Genomic DNA, 21,001 nt, shown 5'->3' with positions numbered 1-21,001 from the left:
GTTACACTTAAGATATGAGTTTTGCTCAGTTCTCACAGGCAGCATAGTGCTATACCTATGTATCACAAGGTCGAACGATAAGGCTGGTGATTTCAAACTGCTGATGTGCACTAGCTATGTACAGCTTGATTTTAAGAGTTTGTTAACCCGCTGAGTCAGAGCTTACATTAAACACAAGAAAATCACACAATGTTTACAGACAGTTTCAATGATTTCTCACTTCCTTCATCATTTAAATGGGAACCATAAGTAACGGATTGTAAAATGAAAAGGAACAGACTGATGAAGCAATAAGAGCTTGTGCCATTTAACTGGAACAATGTGTACACTGCCCCACACAAGATGCGTGGTTATTAGAAAAAGCCTACGTGTTCCAGTAGTGTGTTATTATGCATTCTGTGACACATACCTAAAGTTATAGCATGTCACTTTTAACAAAAGTAAGTTGTTTTAGAACCAGTTTCAATTGGTTTGATTATGGTTATTAAGCTGAAACAAAGGTTTTATCATTCCCCTGAGGTCACAGCTGCACTCTGAGTTATGAAAAGCCAGTCAATTCAACATGGGTGTATTTGGGGGCATGTGCCAAGCTACAGACCCACAAGGTCAGGGAAGCAAGAATTTTAAAATACTTACACCTTCTTTACCAAATATGCAAAACCTACTGAAAGAGTGTAAAGCAATCCATAAGTAATGTCAGTCAGTGGGTTCAGAGAGTTAGTGCTGAGTTTTGGATTGCATCCATATTGTCATTGTTTTCTCTGTTTGGGCTGCAGCTCATAACTCATCCAAAGGACTTCCATTTAGCAAAAAATTGAATGTACAATGAATACTAGTATTAAGCCACATGAAGTAGTGCCTTTTGTAAATGTTGTGATGTTTTGCTGTTAGTTTGTTGGCCAAAAACAACCCTAAATGTCAGGTGCCCTTTTCATAAACATGTCAGCCAGTTATGTCAGCCAGTTAGACCACTGCATTTCATTCATCAGGGCACATATTTCTGTCAGCAGGTGCTTTATCCCAACACCTTACAAAACCACACCTTCAAATACCATATCAACATCAGTAAAACTAAAATATACAGCCAATTTCAAAACAGACATTGACATTCTTAACCAAACTTCCTATTACATTTGTACAAGCTATATAAAAAAGTGCTTTTTAGAGACAATCCTGTGTAGTGTAAAACCACGTAGGTGGGTCATACCCGGGTTGACCCAGGTCCCAGCGACCCACCTCAGGATGTGGGTCAACGCCCTTTGACCCATGTTGAGCGAGACAAAATGCATGATGGCTGTTTCTAAGCCAACTAAATAATAAACAGCCGTGCCTGTGTGAAGGGTCACTTCCTCAAGGAACACTGCTGTTTAGTCTGTTTAGTCAGATGTTTGTTGATTGAGACACAGCACGAGCCAGATTGCAGCAGAGAAGCTTGGGTGGAATTGTCAGTAACAAGCTGCTTCCGGGGCTTTGACAGTGTGAAAGGGGCTTTAGACTGTGGCTTATTGAACATGGAAAGTGCCATGAATGTCACTTTATTGTTTTCATGAAAATTTACCTTAAAAATAATCCCCCATACATTCTTTAAAATGTTGTCAGATTTAGATTCAATTAGTAAAGAAATGCTCGGCTATCTGACAGATTTTACAGTCATATTGGTGAAAGTGAGCAGGAAAATATAAATATTTAATTGTAAAGCTTTTATGTATTTCTAAATTATATTTTCTGATCATGGAAAGATGTTGTGGCAAATAATAATGGAATATATTTACTAGTCAGTCAAACAGACCTGAATAAAAAAGTTTTAAAGGCCTGGAGCTTTTTTTTTGTTTAAAGGTTGATCTTTCTTATAGAGGTTTTATATGAAACTTACTGTAGCATACATAAAACTACTAGGTGCCATCTTTAGACATAATAATCATTATTACTTGAGACACTAAAAAATCATAATCTGTTAAACATCTGCATGTCTGCTGTATGTAAATTGTATTAGTTGAGCACTCCACTGCAGTGGGATATTTCGTAGACATGCAGTAGGTGCATTAGACATAAAGCGTTGAAGTAATGCATTTGGATTGATTGTGAATAGGGGGAAAAATTATAAAATCTGTTGTAATTAGTACATTTTGTGGGTACATTTGAAATTTTATCCAATGGTTAACAGCACAAGCAGACTTTTCATTCTCAAAGAGGTGCTTGCATGACTTTGTTCTGAAAGTTATGCAACTTTTTATGATTTTAAAAAGTAGCAGGGTTCCGAAACATATAGCGTAAACCCTCTTGTGCTGCTACAACTGTTTAAATAACGTACCTGTAATTTTTCTTTTCATTATTAACACCCTGACAACTTTTTACACATAACTTTAGTCTGTTTCAAAGCTCTTTTCAAAATGTCAGCTCTAGTCAGCTCTTGTCACAGCACTGGGATTTGAGATCTGTCCTCTAAATCATTGCAGGAAGAGCGATTCAAAAAACACAAGTCATCATGGATTGTTATTGCTGTGTTACCTGCTTGACAATGTGGGCAATAATCCTTATGCTGTCAGAGCACTACAGTGGACATTCTGAAAAGAGTTTTGAAACACACTTTAAAGTTATGAGTGTAAAAAGATATTGTGACCTAAAGACATATTGTCTTCATATTTGGTACAGGGCTTTATTCTCAGTCAATTTGTTACAGGTGCTGTCCATTAAAACTTAACTGCCATATTTTACCCTCTGGCCATATCAATGATAAAGATGACATACTTATTCACAAATCCATTTAAATTTGTGTTTATGTGATGCCCCTGGTGATTGCTTTAGATTTTTAAAGCGCTCTACAGCATCAGCAGTGATCTGAATATCCACACCCATCTCCAGTGCAAAATGTATCCCTTGAGGCACTGAGCATGTGGGGGTTTAATTACTAAGCTTTACAGGATGCAGTGGATGTCTGGGCTTCAAAGGCCTGTACGTACTACAGTCTTGGGGGCTAAGGCAGGCAAAGAGGTACATTTTAGTAAATAAAGTGGAACGTTAAGGGTCCTGTTTACAAACTAGGAGGCCAACATTTTCCACCTCTTTTCCATTTCAGATTGTAATTTTTTTTTTTTTTTTTTACTCATGATCATTATATATATATATATATATATATATATATATATATATATATATATATATATATATATATATATATATAGTGCCATGAAAAAGTATTTGCCCCTGCCTGATTTTCAGCTTTTTTGCATATTTCTGACATGTATATTATCAGATCTTCAACCAAAATCTAATATTAGATAAAATGGACCCTGACTGAATAAATAACACAACATTTTTATACTTATTTCATTTATTTATTAAAGAAAGTTATGCAACACCCAATGCCCCAGTGTGAAAAAGTAATCCCCCCCCCCCGCTTTGACTCAATAACTGCAGCAATAACTGCAACCAAACGCTTCCTGTAGTTATTGATCAGTCTCGTGGAGGAATTTTGGTCCACTCCTTCATGCAGATCTTCTTCAACTCAGTGACATTTGTGGGTTTTCAAGCAACATCTCAGTGGGGTTTAGGTCTGGACTTTGACTAGGCCATTCTAAAACTTAAAATTTCTTGTTCTTCAACCATTCTGATGTATACTTGCTTGTTTTTTTCTGATTATTGTCTTGCTGCATGACCCAGCTGCGCTTCAACTTCAGCTCACAGACTGATGGCGTGACATTCTCCTGTAGAATTCTCTGATACAGAGCAGAATTCATGGTTCCTTCAGTGATGGCAAGTCGTCCATGCAGCAAAGCATCCCCAAATCATGACACTACCACCACCATGCTTAACCTTTGGTATGAGGTTCATATTATGGAATGCAGTGTTTGGTTTTCGTCAGACATAACGGGGCCCATGTTGGCCAAAAAGTTCCACTTTTGACTCATCTGTCCATAGAACATTGTTCCAGAACTCTCAAGGATCATCCAGGTGCTTTTTGGCAAATGTGAGTCGAGCATTCATGTTCTTCTTAGTGAGCAGTGGTTTTCGCCTTGCTACTCTGCCATGAATCCCATTTTTGCCCAGTGTCTTTCTGATGGAGGAGTCATGAACACTGACCTTAGCCGAGGTGAGAGAGGCAATTGGGTTTAATTGGGCTAAGTTAAATAGGGGGGCAATAACCTTTTCACACCTGAAGATTGCATGTTTGACTACCTTGCACACCAAACAAATGAAAGAAGCACCAAATTTTGGTGTCATTTTTTTCTCTCAGACTCTCTCTATATACTACTACAACCCACAAAAAGATCTGACCAAATTCAATGTGAAAAATGTGCAAAAATGCAGAAAATCAGACAGGGGGCAAATACTTTTTCACGGCACTGTATATATGTATTAGCAAAATATTTTCAAAGAAAACATCTCCGATCCAGTGGGTAATTATGAACATGGGATTATGGTTAATAATAGAAGCACTTGGTTAGATATGTATATTGAAGTAGTTAAACAAGAAATAATAGTAGGAATAAAGAAAAAAATATAAACTTAAATCTGAACTTAACCAATATTGAATAACAAGCTATGACTGAGTTGTTAAATGATGATAATATAAGTATAAAACCAGCAGATAAATGTTTGGGAATAGTGATAATGAACACAGAAGACTACATCAAATCTGTAGAATGTGAATTAAATAATACATATACATATGAAGAAGTTAAAAGCAATAAGATCAATAAATTGTTAAAACAGGTTAAGAAAATTGCGGAGAGACTATACAATAAAGGCATTATATCAAAATAATTTTTAAAAAATACATGCTGCCACATAATGCAAGAACAGGTATAACAAGAGGAAATTCCAGAAATGCACAAAGAAAATCACCCTATGCGAATGACAGTCAGCACGGTTGATAATCCAACACACATATTAGCTGAAATAACGGAAAAACAATGTTGAGGAATTATCAATACAATTTTTAAAAAGACTTGAATCACTAAAGTACAACCTTCCACATAATACAATTTTATTTTGCATGGACGTAAAATACTTGTACCCAAGTGCCGCTTGTAAAGAAACTTTAGAAGCTTGTCAGAAAGCACTAGAAGACTAAATAAATCAATACCAACAGCAGAAGTTTTGGGGGTTTGGACACATGGAGAAGAATCTCTTTTCCAGTTTCATAAAATGGTAAATGAAATATACAGTAATATTAAGCTGGACAAGAAAAGAAATAGAATTTTTAGATACCATGGTAAAACTTGAAGACTGACCTCTTCTGTAAACCTACTGACATGCACCAGTTCACATGTCCTCTGCATATCCAATACACACTAAAAGGGCAATCACAAAGGGTCTAGGATTAAGAATGCAAAGAATATGCTCAAAGCCAGCATGGCTTGATAATATACATATAAGTTTATATAAACTACTATTAATTAGAATTAACACAGATTTAAAAATGGAAGTAAAAATGATGTCACAATATATAGAGCACCATTACATCATGTAAAAAGAAATCATGGATTTGAATATAAACAATAACAAGTCGCTGTCATGCCGTCAAAAACCTATAAATACCTCCAATGTTTTGATTCAAACACATACTCCCTTGAGAAAGATATGTACAACATATCGAAACAACCCGTTGGGAACGCTTTGATATATATATATATATATATATATATATATATATCTATATATATATATGCGATATATAATATATATATAGATATCTACATCTACACACACTACATGTGTGTGTGATGTCCCCGATACACCAGGTCACCAATTTCTTTGCCCAACCTTGGTCCTTTTAAATGGCCAAATTTACTTTCGTAACGACCACCGATCCGTTGTGCTAGTGTTGTGTGAGCACAACACACTCGTTAAAGAATTTCGTATATATGACATAATGAAGTTTAATTGCGGAGTGAGTCTATAGTCGCTTTTTATCTACGGAAACTATCAGCTTTATATATATATATATATATATATATATATATATATATATATATATAGACTAGACACATTATCAGATTAAATATCCATGCTCATTGTTCCCTGTTTATGAAAGATGATGAAAGGGGGTAGATTGTATGTCTGAAATATTAAATGATGAAATACAAGTGCTAATATGCTGCATGAAAAAAGATCTAGATAGTTAACTGGAGTAATAACTTTCTAATAATACAGTAACAGTACAGTGTTTGTAAGATAGTTTAGGTTTACTGCACAATAACACTACATAATCTAGGCTGAAATGCAGTAGCCTACATTGTGTTACATGGCCTTAATAATTACATATGAAAAATTGAGGATACTTACAAAAAATTTTTTAAAAAAAAATTAAAAAATGATATACAGTAAATAAAGGAACAACATTCCAAACTTGAGCTTTTCCCAAAACACAATTATCAAGAAGAATATAATTGGAGTATTTCAAAGGTGCACTCTTTTCACACTTAAATCAACAGATAATGTGATTATGTGCATAGCATCATTGACAAACACAACCTTGTCCAGGATGTCTAGTGTACAAACATGTGGCTTGATAATGTGTCCACAATCTGGAAACAACAGAAAGGTTCCCATCGAATTGACCAGCTACACATCTTCTTATCCCCAGATTCCAACATTTGAACAGTTCTGTCAATATCAATTGAGGTTAAAAAGTGGTTTACCACCACTATCAGATGCCACAAATCCCAAACCAAAATCAACAAACAATGTTATCACCTCAGTAGCCACTTGACATGATAAGATCTGAAATCTGAATGACTCTCAACAGGGGAACACATAAAATGCAATTGACTTCCTTAAAAACTTTCACTGTATGTTAATGGTTCCCTTTCAAGTGGAATGGCAACCATTAACGAATTGGAAGAGCCCTTTCTGACCATCAGTTACTGAGCATATATAATAAAGCTGCCCTATCAGGGCCCTGCTGTGAGCAGGAAGTCCCTCCCACCTCCTGCTGAAGAGGGTCATCTTCATAGTAGCATATCGCCTTTTTCTCTTTCACTCCACTGAGACTGGTCATAGATTGCCTTGTGCTTTCTTTGTTCTGGAAATTGGCTGATTTTGTATGGTTTCGATCTACAAAATTCACACACACGGTAAGCTACACATTCGAGTGTTTTGAGATTGCTCATTGCCTGAGTCTCGCGTTAGTAGTCGCTACTGATTAGAATTGGTTTCGACCCCTCTATTGAGATTGACATGCAGCCATTATTCTCTTTTACTACCTCGTGTAGTTAAATTTACCATTGATAGAGCTATTGTGGTGCTGTAGGGTGACCCCGCGGGCTCACGGCGCCGTCCTCTACGTCGAATTTCTCTGCCTCAGCTACCTTTCAGCTCGGGTCTACATGCCCCTCTCAAGCCTCAGGCTCTCCTAGCGCGGCTGCGCTTCCCTTCGACGCCTACGCTGATTGACTCGGCTACATCAGCACGGCATCGACCACACTCTGCTCGCCGCTGACCCCGACTCCGACCACAGGGTCCTCCAGTGGGTTCCATCAGAGCGACCAGTGCATGGCAAAGCTCCCCTTGCAGGTCGAACATACCTTCAGCACCAGATGCCTAGGGCCAGACCGCACGGCCAGGGCGCTGGTGGGTGAGTTGGACTGCTCTACCTGCCAAAAGTTCTCTAAATGAAGAAAGCGCATGGCAGCCCTCTCCCGAGCAGAGTCTCTCTCCTCAGGGCAGGGGAGAATTAAATTGGTGGTCCAAGGCCCTTCCAAAAGGTCTTCTAGAACTTTGACCGCCACTCCCCCATATACCTGGGTCACCCTCACCTTCCCCACCAGCTATGCAGAGGCGTAGGGACCCCTCCGTGGAGGCGAGATGGTCACCGCCTAGGTGACACCGCTCGAGGGGGCGTTCTCCAGGAAACAGGTGGTCACCGAGGAGGTACCGCTCTCCTTCCTCACGTAGGCGCAAGTGCTCGCCAACGGAGTTGCCACAGAGACACCAAAGCTCGGCTGAGCAGCGCTTCCAAGAGCTCGCGGAGATGGTGAGGGCCCAGCAGACCATGAAGACCTGAAGTCTTAGGGTAGACTGCCCCCTACCACCGGGCTGCCCCAGCTTCCCCATTCCCGCTCTCCATCCCTGGCCCCATACGAGACCCCCAAGCCCAGGCAAGCTGTCATTTACAGCGTGAGGTCGGACGTGTCTGACCCCACCACTTCAGTTGGGCAGGCCACAGTGGGAGGCTCCATACCACCCCTTCCACATGTATCGCAAAGGGAGGAGTTCTGGACCTTGATGCAGCGCACAGCTGCTGCCACGGACATTCCCTGGCCGGAGAACAGGGGGGAAAGGGGAACCGTTTTTTTAAAACAAAAAGTGCACCCACAACAAGCCCTACCCTTGTGCCAGGACTTCCTGGAGCTGGTTTGCACATCTTGGAGCAGCCACGCGTCCGCTCCCTCAGGCTCCAGAATGGCAGAGTCCCTGCTATACACCTCAGGAGTCCAAGAAGCTGGCCTAGGCACGTTCCCTACTATCAAGGACATGCTCACGGTGCTGGTGCAAGGATCCACCATAGGGGACAAAGACCCCACTTGCCCATCCAAGCCTTGCAGGACTACTGACACCATGCACAAAAAAGCATATGTGTCAGTGACGTTATCAGTCATACCAGCTAGCGGCGAGGCTGCAGGAACAGGCAACAGAGGCGGATGCAGGAGAGCTCCAGATAGTGACGGGGGCAATGACTGACTAATAAGGGAGTTAGGTCAGGCATCAGGCAGGTCTCTAGCAGCGCTGGTAGCCGCTTGACGACAACTCTGGCTAACTCAGGCCAAGGTCATGGAGAGCGAGAAGGTGGTGCTGTTAGATGCCCCTATAACACCGGGGCAGACGTTTGGAGTGACCATTGATATGAGCCTTGAGAGGTTCCACAAGACCCTGAACGCCGCCCTCTACCTCAGACCAAGCAAGCAGGCAAAGGAAGAGCCGGCGATAAGGGACCACCGCAGGCCAGAGGTAACAGGTTCTCCGACTGGAGACCGAGGCCAGGGCCTAAAAAAGACATGCTCCCTCCCAAGCCCAAGGGAGACCACCCATGAGGGGCTCCGGCTGCCACCTTCCCCCATAACCAGACTGACCACTGGACACGACCCATGGCAAAGCTGCACCCAGGACTCCTGGGTGCTATCGGCAATGAGACACGGTTACGCTCTGCAATTCTGCTTAAGCTCACCACCCTTCAAGGGTGTGCTCCTTATCACCGTTGAACCAGTGTCCGCAATTCTCCTTTAACAGGAGATCGCCAATCTTCAACAGAAGAACACTGTGCGCTTAGTAAACTCAAGCAATGCCCTCAGCAGCTTCTATTCCAGGTACTTCCTGGTGCCCAAGAGGGACGGCGGTTTCAGACCTATTCTGGACCTCAGGGTCCTCAACATGTTCCTCAAACAAAGGAAGTTCAACATGACCACACAGTGTATCCTCCAGTCCGTCCAGCCAGGCAATTGGTTCACATCAATCGACCTGCAAGACGCCTACTTCAATGTCCCAATCTGTCCCGCACACAGATATTATCTGCACTTCGCCTTTCAAGGCAACGCGTACGAATTCTGTGTGCTGCCGTTTGGCCTCTAGCTGGCACCCTGCACATTTTCAAAGTGCATGGATGCAGCACTGGATCCACTCAGGCTGTGGGGTATTCGGATCTTGAACTATCTGGACGATTGGTTAGTTTGCGTGCGTTCCAAAGCACGAGCCAAGGCGCACACCAGACAGGTCATAGATCATGTGACGAAGTTAAGGCTCTCCATACATCAACAGAAGAGCAACTTCGTACCGTCTCAGTTCACAGTGTTCCTGTGGATCATTCTGAACTCTGTGAGTATGCTTGCCCCACTGTCGGAAGACAGGATCGTTGGAAGTCCGATTTCGAAAGAAAATTGCAAAAATGCTACTGTGACTGGGACGACCCTCTTCAGCAGGAGGTAGGAGGGACTTCCTCCTCCCAGCAGGGCCCTGATAGGGCAGCTTTTTTATATATGCTCAGTGATTGACTGTCAGAGAGGGCTCTTCCCATTCAGTAATGGTTGTCATTCTTTTCAGGGAACCAGGGTTATGGTAATAATGTTTTGTAATATTTAATGTTTGATTTTTAAATTATTATAATAGTGTATAAAAATATATATATATTTTTTATTTGTATTAAGATGTTTCGTTGCTTCTGTTAGAAAACTATGTTCCAATACTGTGCATGTAGATTGTATCCCTTCATCTGGAAAAGAAGTACCTTTCCATCAAAATTGTTTATTGTAATGAAACTTGGTTATGGATATTCAAGAGTATCAGAACCTGGCCTGAGATTATATAGAGGAGCATCTGCTCTGCCTATACATGACAATTCCCTTTTTTCCTGATACAGGTGGCTGTAATTTTGTATTTAGTTATTGCAGGCATGCATGTTGCTCTTTTCTTCAGTTGCTGTGATACAGTAACAGATACTTTGATCAATGTAGCAAAGCTTAGTGTTTACAGCACTGCTTCTTCCAGCAGCTAAAGGACGTGTGGTCCAAAACGTCCAGATAAAATTGATTTTTCTTTTAATCATATTTGTGTACCTACATAACCTTTTTCTTTTTGCTTCTTTTGGAACACAGCAGTTTAAGTTCAATTTATAGTAAAACTAAAAATGGCTAAACTTCTTTCCGACTTCGTCCAGACATAAAAATGACTTCCATCTGATACTCATATATATATATATATATATATATATATATATATATATATATATATATATATATATATATATATATATATATATATATATATATAGATATAGAGAGAGAGAGAGAGAGAGAGAGAGAGAGAGAGAGAGAGAGAGAGAGAAAAAGTTTAAAAAATCTTTTATTTTCAGGATGTTTCGGGCAAAAGCCCTTCTTCAGCTGTTTAAAAAATAAATAAAATAAAACAGCTGAAGAAGGGCTTTTGCCCAAAACGTCCTGAAAATAAAAGATAATTTTTAATCTTTTTGTGTACATTTTTTAAAAACCTTTTCTTTCATATGCCTTATATATATATATATATATATATATATATAGAGAGAGAGAGAGAGAGAGAGAGAGAGGAGAGAGAGATTTAAAAAATACAAAAAGCCCGATTTCAAAGTTTATATATATATATTATATTTTCATAAAGCCCTTCTTAGCTGTTTAAAAATATATATATATAATATATATTTATATATATATATATATATATATATATATATATATATATATATATATATATATATATATATATATATATATATAGATATATAATGTGTATTGTGTGACTCACACACCGAAATAGGAGTTCAAAGTTATATAATTGGGTAAAATATTAGTCCACAAATTAATTTATTTAACACCATTTATTGAATGCAATTTCAGAAATCTGGGTGTTCTTTTACATACCTGACAACTGAATTGAAAACTAAGCCGACACAAACCTCTCCCCCCCTCCCAAAAAATAAAATAAAATTCATAATCTTTTTATTCAACAGCCAACTAAAATCTACTTGTGTTTCAGTAGTGTTTCTTGAAGCTTGTCCTTGTTGGCTCCTGAAAATTCTTCAACCTGTAAAAACAAAAATAGGTCTACATTACAAATGACTAACAAGGGAATTAAACTTAGTAAAATTGAGAGTATTTGGTGCTGTGAACAAACAAGCTGCAACAACCCTGGTATTTGGCAGGAATGTACAAGCCAAGGTTCAGGTTCAATATTTATTACATGACATACCATTGTAAAAGATTAATTTCTACCGTAGCTGTGAATTGCCCATTTCAAATAAAGTGGGAAATAAAAGTCTGGCCCAAACATGCACAATGGTCCCCATTTCAACCAGAATGTTCTCATGTGCTGAAACTGATGCTGAACACCTGTTTAAGAGTGAAGGGGTATATGACACATAAGCAACCCTAAGTGGAGAAGTAACATGACGCACCATCTGGCCATTTTTGAAGAACTGGAATGTTGGCATGCTGCTGACGTTACACATTTCAGCAACATCCTAGACAACGAAATGGAGACAACAGTAAATACAAGGTGACAATCAACCACAATGATCTGTTAGCCTTTCTGCTGCAACAAGAAGCCTAGAACAAATTACATTGCTGGAGTTTGTGTTTACAAAGTACAAATTCTTTGCTTTAACATTTCAACAAGTAAAGGGCTGTTAAAGTTTATGTAGATATGAAGCAGTGGTTAAACAGTGTAGCTTACCTGAGCGTCATCCACATCGACCTTTAGAAACACTACATCTTTGTGCTGTTCCGCAAGAGACTGAATGACAAGAAAATAGAGACAATTACAAAGCTATAAAGGAGCAATACTGCATTAAAAGAAAAGGGTTATGTGGTCACACGGCCCAAAACTAATTGAAATACATTAGTCCAGAGTAGAGTGTTCCTGTGTTAAGCTTACAAGTATTATTTTTTTGTGTTACATAAATGTTCTTAATTAACTTTAGTATGCAACATTACATACCTTACATTACATATACATATACACACACATGTATTTTAAGTCATGCATTTTTTGCCTGTTCAGGTACACAAGGGAAAGATTCCTTGGTGCAACCGAGGCAAACTTAAATATTTAAGCATTCGAATTCTGCTCCAGTATTTGCTACAAATAATTATTCTAAAAGAAAAGACTGGATCCCAACCCCAGCCTCAAGCTATTAAGACCAACTCATTAAAACGTACTTCAAAAATGGGAGAAATCATTTTGCAGGGCCCACACCAAGTGGCTGTGAAATCCACAATGACAAGCTTAGAACCTGCATCCCTCAGAGCTTCTTCAAAGTCACCCTGTTAAGGAAAAAATAAATAAATAAAATTACAGCCCCTGTCTGCCTGTGGTCAAGCAAACCTTTAACTTCAACGGTTTCTGAGCATAATCTGTGCAGAATGACAATTCTGCAGCGTCATGAATGCTCACACTATTTGACATAACACAGGTTCAGGCACCGCTGAATTTCTCCTGCTAGTGTCTGAGGTGAATTACGGTTGATGTGCACGCGCAGCAGTTGTCGGCTTCATTTTGCAATCATTTACAAACACCCTGAATACGCGTTTGACAGGAGCACAATTCCGTTTTGTAATCAGCTGTATTTTTGTTTTTATTAAACGTCTTTGAAGTGTTCTTTGACACGCAAGTTATCACAAGAATAAACTATTACTGTGTGCATTATATTTTAAGGATAGCAGCGTAGCATGCAACTGTTAATAAACTTTCTAATTTGCATTGCACAAACGCTACAATATATTTAAAAGATTGGATCTTTGGAATAAAATAATGATCTTTCTTGTGCAACCTGTTGAGTTTTGTCTTGATTAAAAACGAGTCACGTAGTTTATATTACTCCCAGCTAAATATAACTTATCAAAAAAGGTAATTGCAAGTAGACACACACACATTATATATATATATATATATATATATATATATATATATATATATATATATATTATAAGATATCTATATAGATATTCCAAATCTTTAGAACTACTTCTTCCTTCAGCGAGGATTGAAAATATACTTTGAAGTTATGACAACTGTAAAAACACACAGGGGATATGAAATTGGATAGCACATTCTACGCCTGTATTTCGTATAGCCAAAGAAGTGAGTCAGTGATGCTCTCTCAAGTCAAATATGGCATTCGGAGCACCTTTTTTTAATTTAATAGATTATTACCCAATATGTATTTCTTTAAATTATATGACTCTTTATACTAGACATAACACGCGTAGATTACTTTCGTTCATTTCTTTCAATTTTTTTTAATACAGAAAAAGTCTACTTTCAAATCAGCACAATCGTTTAACAGCTAGGTCGCATAGCACTATATTTGTTAGACTAAAAGTAGTTTTATATATTTATTTATTTATTTATTTTTCCCCGCAGTTAGAACAAACACCTCTGCCTACTCGCTTAATCAATACAAAACTCCAGTTTGTTCAAAGATTATTTTATTCCAGGAGATCACCATTTTTAAAATGTATTGTAGTATAGTGCAGACAACTAGAAAGAAAGTTTATTACAACACAAGCACAAGTTACGCTGCTAGTAGATAAATGTCCTTAAAATAAAGTACACCAGCTGGAACACACAGTACTAAGGTATGATTCTTCTGACAACTTCCGTATAAAGATCACGTCAAGACGCTTTTAATAAAAACAAACCTCAGCTGATTATATATCACAAAGCAATCATATCGCATATTCGTGATGTTGCAAAAATGCCGTGCACATCAACCGTAATTCAGCAGTGCCTTACGCATGCGCAAGGGGATACAGCATTATCAAGGGATATAGAATTGGTCACAACACAGCAGGCACTGCACATTACTCCAATGATTATTACTAGCGCTAAGGCCTTTAGCTTTACCCTAGACATTTATAAATATCCCACATTGTTAGCCAACAAAAGGGATAAACTAACCATTAAAACTGCTGATGTCATTTATTAATTCTAAATAATCAGTAATTAAAATAGACGGCACTCAACTGCAAATATTTCAAACCAAAAGCAAGTACTGTTATCTTACCTTGTTCTCGATGAAACGAACCATTTTGTTCAATGCGATTACCCTTAAATTACAAAAAATTAAAACAATCTATGCTGACGACCAGAGCTCGCCTGACTTTTTTTCTCCACTTCCTTATTCGGTTCAGGGAGACCAGGGTTTTATATGTTTGCGTAGGAGGCGCTCCAGCATGTATTACGAGACAGATATGGGCGTGGGCTGGTCAGACAGTCGTGGGACTGGGGGTTGGGACTGCAGTATGGAAAATTACGCTTTTCTCAACATGTATTTCCGTGTAAGTAATCTTTAGGTAAAATTCGGAATAGGGTTCTGAAACCCTCTCAGCATCACTTTACTAAACTACAGAGCAGATGGAGCCAAACCGGCAAGCATATTATTGACGATCAAGGCTTACAGAGTGAATTATTGACAGTACCAAATAAATACATGCATGCAGACAATATCTCTGTGTGCGATCTCTCTATAATGCAAACCAACATGGCAGTCATTTTCAGTCACATCTATAGATACATTTAGCATGCAGTATTTATATAACTACTTAGAACATTGCATTACTTCAGCAAAAACGACGATTCTGTCCTACTGGTTTGCTATACTCAATCAGAGATACTGTATATGGCCAAATTCTTAATGATATTTACTCCAAATCATCATTAGACAATTAGTTTCTGCAAGGACAAAACACCATATAAATTACATTCTAGAATAGTTTCATGAATATCAAACTTTATTCAAAACAAATATAAGCTTTATGAATAGAGCCCGTATTGCTGGACAGTGCACCTGTTTTGAAACAAGTAACCAGGAAAAGATGTGCACAACTAAATAGCTTTTGGTATTAACCATGTGCCAGTCTTGAAAAAACACCCCTCAGGCTGCCTCATGCTGGGTTTAATTGGAATTCAAAACCCCCAGAAGTAAGTAAATCAGTGATAATAGGGAGTAATTATGGTTTCAAGACATATTATCACAATTACATTTAGAGAGTAGGCCTCCACACACTCTTCAAAGCAGGCACTTATTTAGGTTTATTTAAAACAGTACAGTGACTCAAAACTTTTACAAACAAAAACAACCACCTCAAAATAGCCTTGTGATGTCAAATTTTGCTGTTGTGGTTTTATACTGTATATAAAATACTCCATACTGTATATTAAACAATAGAAAATATACAAAATATTAAGACTGACATTTTGTGGCTTAAAATGATCATGTGCTATAATCACATTCGGAGTGTATGGCAGCAACAGTAGAAAATAGTTCTGAAAAAAACGGTTGGTTATGGTGTTAAAAATGATATAATCCTGCTTTTTTTCCTGCAGTCAAAAATAGTAAATGTAATGTTAGTATCATGAAATGAAGAAATAAATGAAACATGACCAAAAAACATGCAATGATTTGTTTGAATTCCATTACCAGATATTACCAGCTTTAACATATTGTTGTTAGAGCCCTTATAAAAGTTTCTCATAGTAAAAGTACAGCAAAGTGTAATAAAGCAGTGAAAGCATGGTGAAGCATAGGTAAGCATTGTATATGCAAGGTATGGTCAAGCATTTTAATAAACACAGCAAACCAGTGCTATACTATGGTAAATGTATAGTCTAACCATAGGAAAAGCAACAGTATGACAATATTAGTTAATATAAGAAGGAAGAACCAGAAACCATAAATAATGTATTCTACAACATAATGACCCCTGTCCCCGCCAAAATAAGCTTTTAATTCTTTATTGAGTAAGAATAAAGAATTTCAGATATTCATTTTTCAATTTATAAATGATCAGGTATTGGCTGTTTCAAATATTCATTTTTGACAATTGACATTGGGTACTTGATAGTCCCATTTCCCTACAACCCTTACTTAAACCAATTTCAACCACTAACATGCTTGAGCCAGTAAGATTTTTCTATCATTAAATCTTAGAAGTATGCTGCATGCAACACAAGATCTCACAGTAACACCAAGCAAGTTTTTAGGAAACGTCATCGAACAGCTTTCAGCAACTTGTAGTAGGTAACAATTTACATAATTGTTCGCTGTGTAGATTTAATCAAGTTTTGATTGTGTGGCTTGGACTATTAAAAATGTCACTTGCTGTACTAGAACTTGCTCAAAAGTTGCCTTGTGTTTCATGGGCTTTAAAAGTTGCTATGTTTGTGCAAGCATCTACTGTACCTGGAACAGTCATGACCACTCCACCCTGGGAGACAGTGGCAGTGATTTGGCTGTATGCATTTACTACCATTTAAACAAGGAGACTGGCATACAGCTGGAAAGGAAACAGTGTTATATTGAATTGGGTACAACTATCACTTGTCATACATTGGTTAATGCTGCTGTACAGCTACAGCCTAAAGTGTTGCATCATCTGCAATCTTATTTATCATGTAATCAAATAAAACTACAAAATGATATTGCAAAAGTCTACCAGAAGCCGTATCAGTAGTACACTATTTCATGTTATATTTCAAAATGTCACATTTTTCAATTTTTGTCAGTTTTTCATGAAGTATATGGAAAACTACAAAGTGGTATGTAATTCAATGTGCTAACATAAAATTATTCAGCAGGTTTCGTTCAACTTTATGAAGCAAAATTAATTAATTCTATAGGGTGATGCAAAACTTTTTCGCCATAGCTGTACAATGAAATGTAATCCTCCTCGTTTGATTCAATCCAGACACATCATGCTATTAATATCATGTTGACTTTACATTTGCTGTTTACAAAACTCAATAGGTCAAAACTGCTCAGTGCATCATGAAACAGTGTAAACTCAAACCAAAGCAAATACATTGTGTGTATTACAATATATTTCAAAATTGATATGGAATGGAGCTAACCTAAACCTAACGTGAAACGTTTAACTAGCTTTTAATTGTAAATATATGTAGCAAAGATGCATTAAATATGTACTACAATTATATATATATATCTATATATATATATATATACATATATATATATATATATATACAGCTCTGGAAAAAATTAAGAGACCACTGCAAAATTATCAGTTTCTCTGGTTTTACCATATATAGGTATGTGTTTGGGTAAAATGAACATTTTTGTTTTATTCTATAAACTACTGACAACATTTCTCCCAAATTCCAAATAAAAATATTGTCATTTAGAGCATTTATTTGCAGAAAATGACAACTGGTCAAAATAACAAAAAAGATGCAGTGTTGTCAGACCTCGAATAATGCAAAGAAAATAAGTTCATATTCATTTTTAAACAACATAATACTAATGTTTTAACTTAGGAAGAGTTCAGAAATCAATATTTGGTGGAATAACCCTGATTTCCAAGCACAGCTTTCATGCGTCTTGGCATGCTCTCCACCAGTCTTTCTCATTGACTTGGGTGACTTTATGCCACTCCTGGCGCACAAATTCAAGCAGCTCGGCTTTGTTTGATTGCTTGTGACCATCCATCTTCCTCTTGATCACATTCCAGAGGTATTCAATGGGGTTCAGGTCTGGAGATTGGGCTGGCCATGACAGGGTCTTGATCTGGTGGTCCTCCATCCACACCTTGATTGACCTGGCTGTGTGGCATGGAGCATTGTCCTGCTGGAAAAACCAATCCTCAGAGTTGGGGAACATTGTCAGAGCAGAAGGAAGCAAGTTTTCTTCCAGGACAACCTTGTACTTGGCTTGAAGTACTTAGCCTTGCTGAAGCACCCCCAGATCATCACCGATCCTCCACCACATTTCACAGTGGGTGCGAGACACTGTGGCTTGTAGGCCTCTCCAGGTCTCCGTCTAACCATTAGATGACCAGGTGTTGGGCAAAGCTGAAAATTGGGCTCATCTGGGGGTGCTTCAGCAAGGCTGGAATCAAGCAGATTTGTCTTTGTGAAGGGCGCATGAATCAAACCAAAGATGTGCATCAGCAGCTGATCATCCAGTAATACAATGCACAGGAAATTCCTACACAATAAGTAAACTTGCATTATATTTACATATATTTTGCTAAACTATTTAAAGTAAAGGATTAAAAATGGCATTCAAGATTTCATCAATATACACTACAATGGTTTAACATTTTCTTGGTAGTAGTCATTCCTTGGAAACTTCTTGTCTTTCCAAAAGGAGGTTCCACCCATCAATCTCAAATGTTACCAGTTTAACCAAATAAATAAGTCTCTCTGCCCTCAAACCCCTGTTGTTTCTTTGTTTGGTCCTCCTCCTCCCTGCAGCGTGCCTTGTCCAGGGGGAAGGTGGCCCCAAGTGCCACTTGTCCTGCCCGTTGGCCGGGCCATTCTTAATCACTGTATTGCATTCATGTCAGCTCAACCAGCATAGGGGTGGCCATCGAGCTCCAATGGAGAAGGCCATGGGCCAAATTGTAATGTGATTGTATTATGTATCTGTCGGTTATCGTGTTCATGTCAGGCATAACTGTTTGCAAATTGTTCACTTGCCATCAGGGAGATCTTTCGATCTTTCTTACATTACCAGGCAAATCTTTAAACAAAACTATCTGAATTGCTCAAGATTTGTTTTTGTTCAGTGTAAAAAATTATATTACCACAACATATAGTATAAGCATGAGTAAAGCATAATATCATGAATATTAATAGATAATTTGCAATCTGAGTGAAGTATCCATCCGAAAATAAATATTTATACCTGTGAACACTAGATCAAGTTGCAGTTTCCTGCGTTCTAAATACCCCTGTGTTCTTGAGAGAATTATATATAGTATATATATATATATATATATATATATATATATATATATATATATATATATATATATATATATATATATAAATGCAAGCACAATTGCAATTTTAAGGTATATATTTAAAAAAAAAAAAAAAAACAACATATTGACTATTTGGAATTTATGTTATGGTGTGTAATGGGGCGAGGGTCCAAGCTTACCCCCACCTACAATCATATTATTCTCTCAAGAACACGGGGGTATTTAGAACGCAGGAAACTGCAACTTTATCTAGTGTTCACAGGTATAAATATTTATTTTCGCAATGGATACTTCACGCAGATTGCAAATGACTAACAGGTTGTACATACAAGGACTGAGATTCACGAGCCATGTTCACAAATACTACTGCTCCCTCCTAAGGAAATTTTTATGTAAATTACATGGAAAGTGCAGAGAATTAAAATATGGGTAGTTAAAATACTAGGATCAGGACATCTGGAAAACTCAACCTTGAAAAATGCTAAAACAGTAATGGGCTGATTTATAAGGTGTGGGCTAGCACCATAAAATAATTATAGGGTGATATGAACAAAGGAACCATAAGCCTTCTCTAGTACAATACCTTCACACACTGGGGTTGGTGAACTCCATGAAGCATTAGACTTACAGGTAATGTTCAGAGAACCGGCTAGACGGAACTGCACACAAAGCTAATGTTGTTTTTGTAGGTATCTCCGGTTGCCATGGCCACTGCATTCTCAACAGAGGGAGGAGTCCCACCAGATATCCCTGAAACAAAGAGTAGAAATTCGCACTTTTACATTGAACAGTATTTCACATACTATATATAACCAAGAAAAGGCTTTTAACTCAGAACTAAATAACTTTCAAGACACCCCCTAATACACAGCAACTGATTAAATAGCTTATAATTAAGGCTACGATTCTGTCATGGAAATCGTACAAATCATGAATTTGAACAAAAGTCAGTGAAATCTTGTACATGGGTGTAAAAAACACATTTGTTTAGGCACTTCCTTTATTTCTTTTAAAATACAGTATGTCATGCACTGAACATACAAATGAGGTTTCATTCTGCAACGTGAGAGGACGAGGAGGACCAACTCGGGCAAAAAAAACCATCTTATTACTAATAATCTAAATCGAGCAAGCAGTTATAGTAGTGCAAGGTAGGGTGGGCAGCACTCTTGTGTTTTTTGGGTGGTAGGTGGCTTAGCGCCACTCTTCGTAGCTGATATGATATGTTGGGCATAATCATTAGTCAGTCGCAAGCCCAAGGTGGCCTTGTCCTTTTTGGGGGAAGGGTGCCCAGAGTGCCACTGGTCCAGCCTCTCTACTCAATAACCATAACATTACATCACAATCAGCCAGTACACTGGGCAGTGGAACATGGCCCAGATTGTCACATGTCCTGCGCTGACAATAGATGTCATCAATAAACAATCATTCTCCTCAGTCAGCCAGCACACGGGCAGCTCTAGAGCTGAATCGACAAGACACTTACGGTAATACAACTTTATTCCTTGCAAAACCTTGCATCAGAAAAAAAAATTTTCGGTAGAGGAAGTTGCTAAAAATTAAAAAAAAATAAAATAAATAAAACTGTTTAATTGATTCCACTATACTATGCAAATCCTGGTAGCAAAAGGCTGCATGCAAATTAATGTTATACCTCAAAAACTAAATTTCCCTGCAACTCCAGCCATGACCAGCACACACAAGTGTCAGTAATTCTGATTTTCAACTGGCTCTGCTGGTTAAATAATAAA

General features: G+C 38.0%; 1 protein-coding gene across 1 annotated transcript; it reads right to left on the bottom strand.

Annotated features, from left to right (window-relative positions):
- Nucleotides 1-11,329: 11,329 nt before the first annotated feature.
- Nucleotides 11,330-14,671, bottom strand: LOC121296170 (thioredoxin-like). The gene is made up of 5 exons (XM_041221445.1): nt 14,531-14,671; nt 12,684-12,788; nt 12,199-12,258; nt 11,921-11,986; nt 11,330-11,550 (listed from the first exon to the last, which is right to left on the bottom strand). Exons 1-5 carry the CDS (start codon nt 14,552-14,554, stop codon nt 11,488-11,490), a joined length of 318 nt encoding a protein of 105 aa, XP_041077379.1. The 5' UTR covers nt 14,555-14,671; the 3' UTR covers nt 11,330-11,487.
- Nucleotides 14,672-21,001: the final 6,330 nt, after the last annotated feature.

The sequence above is a fragment of the Polyodon spathula genome, chromosome 2, assembly GCF_017654505.1.
Source record: "Polyodon spathula isolate WHYD16114869_AA chromosome 2, ASM1765450v1, whole genome shotgun sequence".
NCBI lineage: Eukaryota > Metazoa > Chordata > Actinopteri > Acipenseriformes > Polyodontidae > Polyodon > Polyodon spathula.
The sequence above is the reverse complement of the archived record's forward strand: the minus strand, read 5'-3'. Positions and strand labels throughout refer to the sequence as shown.